Raw genomic sequence first — 5,110 nt, forward strand, 5'->3', positions numbered from 1 at the left:
CGGCGGCTCCCGCCCTGAGCTACCTGCACCACCACGTGGCCCCCGCGGTGGGTCGTGCTGTTGTTGACCATGGAAACGATGGCCACGCCCAGGTTGCAGCGGATGCCGAAGCTGATGCAGAAGCCTAGACCGCTCATGATGGCGATAATGTAGCGGCGAGGGAGGCCAAAGCAGGTGCAGTCCACCACCGGCGGTTCCCGGGTCTGCGTCGTGACCGGGCGCCCGTCGGCACTCAGCTCCAGCGTCTCTGCACCCTCCTGCCGCTTCTCCAGAAGGCTGCGGGGCGGCAAGAGTCAAAGACTGGGTGGTCCAGGGCCCTGGCCCCCTCCTCCCTGTGACACAGGAGTCCAGGGCAAAACCTCCTGCTAGAAAAAGACCCAGGATTCTAACTAGGCCGGCACGCCCTTCTTCCTTCCCCCGGACACCAGCCCTCATCCCCAGGATCAGGGAATCTGGACCCCTGTCCGCATCTCCCTCAGACCAGGAATTCTACGCCCCCCGCCTCCGCTGAGGTCTTCGGTTCCCTTCTCCCCAGCCCTGTCATCTCTAGATTCCAGACTATCCTTTGTGATCCAAGAGCCTGTACCCCTAGCCCCCATCCCAAGGCCCAGGGACTTTCCAGCCCCCTCGCCCAGATACGAGTCTATTCGAGGAAGCAAAAGGCGCTAAGGAGATGCTTCAGCAAAGGTGTCAAAAGAACAGATGCTTCTCAGCCACGTCTGCTATATATACCGACCCCCCTCCTTCCTTGCCCCCACGAGGCATGCCCTTCCCCGCTTCCAGGCCCCAGGTGTGGAGCTGACATCCAGCTGATTCCATTCAGCCACCAGAAGCCCATTCCTAGGGACGTGGGGGTGGGGACATGCCCAGAGCCCTGGAATCCAGCAGCCTAGTCCGACATCCCAGGGGAACCTCGAGTTCAGGCTGTCAGCCTAGGGGATAGGGAGGGAGAGTGGCGGGTGGTGTCCTGGCAAGGGACAGATGGCCTTGGTAGGGGGATTGGCTCGGTCCCCAGTGAGGCTCTCGCCCCCGCCCATCCTGGATCAGGGATTGACTCTGTGATGATGGATAGGGTACTGGGAGAGCTGCTTCAAACCCAGAGAGAAGCTGCAGGGAGAGGGAGGTGTCCCGAGACAGGTGTGGAAAGGCCCGAAAGGAGGTGGGCAGAGGCTGAGATGGGGGGTCGGAGACACAGAAGGAAGAGAGAGATCCCTAGTGACAGGGACAGAGACCCAGGGGAGAGGACACGAGGGGACCCAGAGAACCGAGAGAGAGACAGAGCGACTAGGAGGCTGCGAAGAGACAGGCTGGGACACGACGTGTGAGGTGCGGCTCCTGTCTGAGGCGGGTAAGCAGCCAGAGGATCGGGCTGGATCCCAGGAAGGGGCTAGAACAGATGGAGGCGAGGGAGCCTGGGACGGGGGAGGAAAAAAGACATGGAGCAGCTGGGGGTGAGGCAGGAGGGGAGGCAGTGGAAAAGAATGAGAGAACACAGCCACCCTCCCCATCCTAGAACTTAAAAGAAGGGAAGGAATGTTGAGAAAGCTCTGGTGGGGGGAAAGAGACTGGGAGCTGCACAGAACTTGGGGGGAGAGGATGAAGAATGAGATGTTGCGGGGGGGGGGATTGGTTCAGAGACCCGGGGAGGGGGATGGAAGCCCCCAGAATGACAGTCCCCTCCCATCAGAACATGTCAGCCAGTGAAATTAGACTTTGACCCGGGTTGATATCAGATGCTATTTGACCCTGAAACTCAAGATGTGATTGCAGCCCCTGAAATTTGATATTTATTGTTAATCTTAGACATGTCAGATTTCTGCCCAAGGCTTTCTAAATGGGAGGAGTCTCAGTATCTCATGTCTATGAAATGGGGGCAAGAGTAGGAGTTACAAAGAGGGAACTGCGAGGGGATACTGATCATTTCAGGACGAGAGCACCCGGGCAGCGGAGATGAAGGTGCCCCCCGATGCTTTTCAGAGGACAAGAACGAGGAGGGGAAACTCCCCTCCCAGGACGCCTGGAACTCGGGTCTGGAGACCTGGTGATGAGGAAAAGCAGGACTTAGCAGGCAGATATCACTGGATCTCTGTTTCTGCTTCTCTCCGATCCTCTGTCCCCCACGTCACTGTCTCCATACGCCCCTTTGCTTCTCTCTTTCTCTCCCCATTGTACAACGAAGGAAACCGAGGCTCAGGGAGCGGAAGTAGCATATCTAAGGTCGCTCACGAGAACAGCGATGGGGCCTGATGACCTCCTGGCCCCAGCATCGCCTTGCCCGAGGCCTGGCTCTCAGAAAGGAGGCACTTTGGCTCCTGTGTCTCCTGCATTCCCCTCCCCTACGTCCTTGTCCCAAGTCACCTGGTTTACCGTCTGTTTCCTGGTCTAAGGGAGTTCTCCACCCACTCTAGCATCATTCCTCTCGAGGAAAATCTGCAGCCTCCACCCCAGGCTTGCGAAGGGGCTGACCTGGGTTTCAAAGATGGCGCTGGTGCTCACTCACCCACTGATTCCTCCCCCTCCTCAAACCGAGCCTCAGTTTCCCCAGCTTTGCGTAGAGAATTAAATAGAATTAGAGTGATGTGTCCAATACAGGGCACCTCGCCTCTCTCCAGCCGTTACAGTGAACCCCAGGATTCAGATGCAAATGTCTTCTCGGCTCGGATTCTTTGGTGACTGTCCTGGCTGGAGCTCTGGGGTCTCTAGGGGCCCGTGAGGCAGTTTGGAGAGGTGAGAGTCAGGCAGAGACAGACCCAGAGAAACCCAGACACAGATGAGAAGCTGAGAAGCAGAGACTGAGGAAGGGGGCCTAAGGAACACATCCCTCCCTCGCCACCCCCCCATCCCAGCCTGCTTCATCCGCACGTCTCTCTCCCTTCTCCTGACTTCGCACTGATGTATTTTGAGAAACTCGTGAAAGGAGGCGAGAAAAAGAGTGGGGAGGGGCTGGAAGATTGGGAAAAGCAGGGGTGAGGTTATCTCAGCGTCGCCACCCCCTCCCCCTCCCTGCTCCATCCTCCTGCCCCCTCCCTCCGTCCAGCCTTAGTCCTATCTTTCATGTTTCTAGAGGGCGGGGTGACTTTGGAGCTAGAAGGTGATCTGCAGCGAGCAGGACTCATGTTGGACTTAGAGAAGGACTCGCACGGCCTTGTGAGATGGATGGAGTGTCAACTAAAGATGGGGTCCAGGGCTGCGGGCGACCGGGACGGGGTCTGAGGGAAAAGCAATAATCTCCTCCCGCACTGTGGCCAGATATTTTTAGGCTCTCCGCAGCTGAGTAATTTCTCTGACTTGGAGCCAAGGCTTGGGGTTGGGGGTGAAAGACAGGAGGGAGGTGTCTAGATTGCCCTAGGGACACCCAGGTCACTGGAGTCATCTCCCTGGCTGGAAGTCCCTTTTAGCTCTAGCCAGTATCCTTTCGGAGGCCTGATTTTTGGTCCTCAACTCCCTTCTCCCCTCAGAGACCCAGGACATCATGGCTTCTTCCTCCCAGCTTAACTCTCCTCAAGGACAAGGACCAATGGGCCCCAATCCGCTTTAGCTTCAGATTAACGCTCTGAGCGACTGAAACTGAGAAAAGATACAGTGATGGAGAGACCCAGGGATAAAAACCCAAAGAGAGGGGACAGAGACCCAAAAGGAGAGAGTCAGAGACCCAGAGAGGGAGAGACAGGGACCCCAAGAGAGGTTGATAGAGATCTAGTGAGAGCAATGGCCAGAGAATCAGAGAGAGGGGGACAGAGGTCCGGAGAAAGGAGGCAGAGGGAAGATAGGTGGACAGCCAGAAGTGGGGCGTGGGGTCAGAGACCCAGAGAGAGGCGGGCTTACGGTCCCAGAGAAAAGGGTAGAGCCCGGAGCGGTGTGGGGCGAAGAAAAATAAACGAGATGATGGACCCCATCGAGCCAGGGAGAGCGGCGCCGTCGGAGGCGGAGGGAGAAAACTGGACAGATGGGGGGATCCCCATCCACGGGTATCGCCCGTCCACCTGTCTGTCCGCACCCAGGTGGGAATAAGCATCCTCCTCGCACCCTCGTGCTCCTCTCCCCGCAAGACCCCCACCACGCTCACCGGTGCAGCCTCCCGAGGGTGCGACCCGCTAGCTTCCGAAACTCCTCCTGGCGGAACTCCATGGTGGCTGACCCTGCTGCCGGTGCCCCCCGCCGATCCCCCCGCCCGCGGGCCCGGGCGGCCGCGTCCGGGTTCCCGGGGTCCGCCCCGGCCCGGCCGGCCCCGCAGCTCCGCTCGGGGGGGAAAGAGGCTGCGAGTGCGGGCTGCCTAGAGGCTGTCACTGGACTCAGCGTCGGGGGCGGGGCGGAGGAGGCCACGCCCATCCGGCCGACCCCGCCTCTTTTAGCAGCCCCGCCCTGCCGGTTCTGTCCCCGCCCTTCCAGCCCTTGATCTCGCCTCCGGGCTCCGAATTCTCTCCTCTCCGTTGCGTCGCCCCCCGATTCAGTCCCTTACCGGAGTTTCTCGTCCTGTGTTCCATCCCCTCCCCCCAACTCCGTCTATCCCAGATTTTCTCTCCTCCCGAGTTCTCTTCCCCATCTGAGATTTGTCTCCCCCACGCCAGTTCCCTTCATTTCGTCCTCCCATTTTCTCTCCCTTCGGATCCAGCTTCCCCTGAGTTTCCTTCTGAGTGTCATCGACCCGGGCTCATCCCTCCTAATTTCTGTGTCCTCCAGTTCAACATCTCGTGCCCCGGATTCCAACCCCATCCCTCGTCATCCCCAGTTCCAACTTTCTCATTCAGAAGGTTCTTTTCTTATCCAGGGAATTCTCTTCCCCTGAATTCCAACCCCTAATTGTCTCTTCTAGTTCTTCCCCGAACCAGTTTCTTCCGCTTTAACTTCTATCCATCCACTCGTTTCCATCTTTCCCCTTTTGAATTCCATCCCCCTTCAGCCCTCTTTCCCCCTCGGGGCGCACCCCTCTTCCAGTTCCTTCATCCCCGTTTCCCTTCCCGTCTGAGTTCCATCCCCGACAGAAATACTGCTCCCCAGTCGCCAGTTGCGACCCATATAATTTCTTCCCCATCCTGAAATCTGTCCGCCTTCTACATCCTGTCCCCACCCCCTGAGTTCTATTCCCACCGTCTGAGTTCTGTCCCTTCCC

The 5,110-nt window shown here is 58.3% G+C and overlaps 1 protein-coding gene across 1 annotated transcript; it reads right to left on the bottom strand.

Moving 5' to 3' along the window:
* Nucleotides 1-13: 13 nt before the first annotated feature.
* Nucleotides 14-5,070, bottom strand: LOC120600564 (vesicular glutamate transporter 1-like; the record flags this gene model as incomplete). The annotated part of the gene is made up of 2 exons (XM_039859971.1): nt 4,067-5,070; nt 14-276 (listed from the first exon to the last, which is right to left on the bottom strand). Coding segments are annotated over exons 1-2 (526 nt in total), but the record flags the coding sequence as incomplete, so codon positions are not given.
* Nucleotides 5,071-5,110: the final 40 nt, after the last annotated feature.

The sequence above is a fragment of the Pteropus medius genome, unplaced genomic scaffold (genome assembly GCF_902729225.1).
Source record: "Pteropus medius unplaced genomic scaffold, Ma_sr-lr_union100, whole genome shotgun sequence".
In the NCBI taxonomy this organism is placed as follows: Eukaryota; Metazoa; Chordata; class Mammalia; order Chiroptera; family Pteropodidae; genus Pteropus; species Pteropus medius.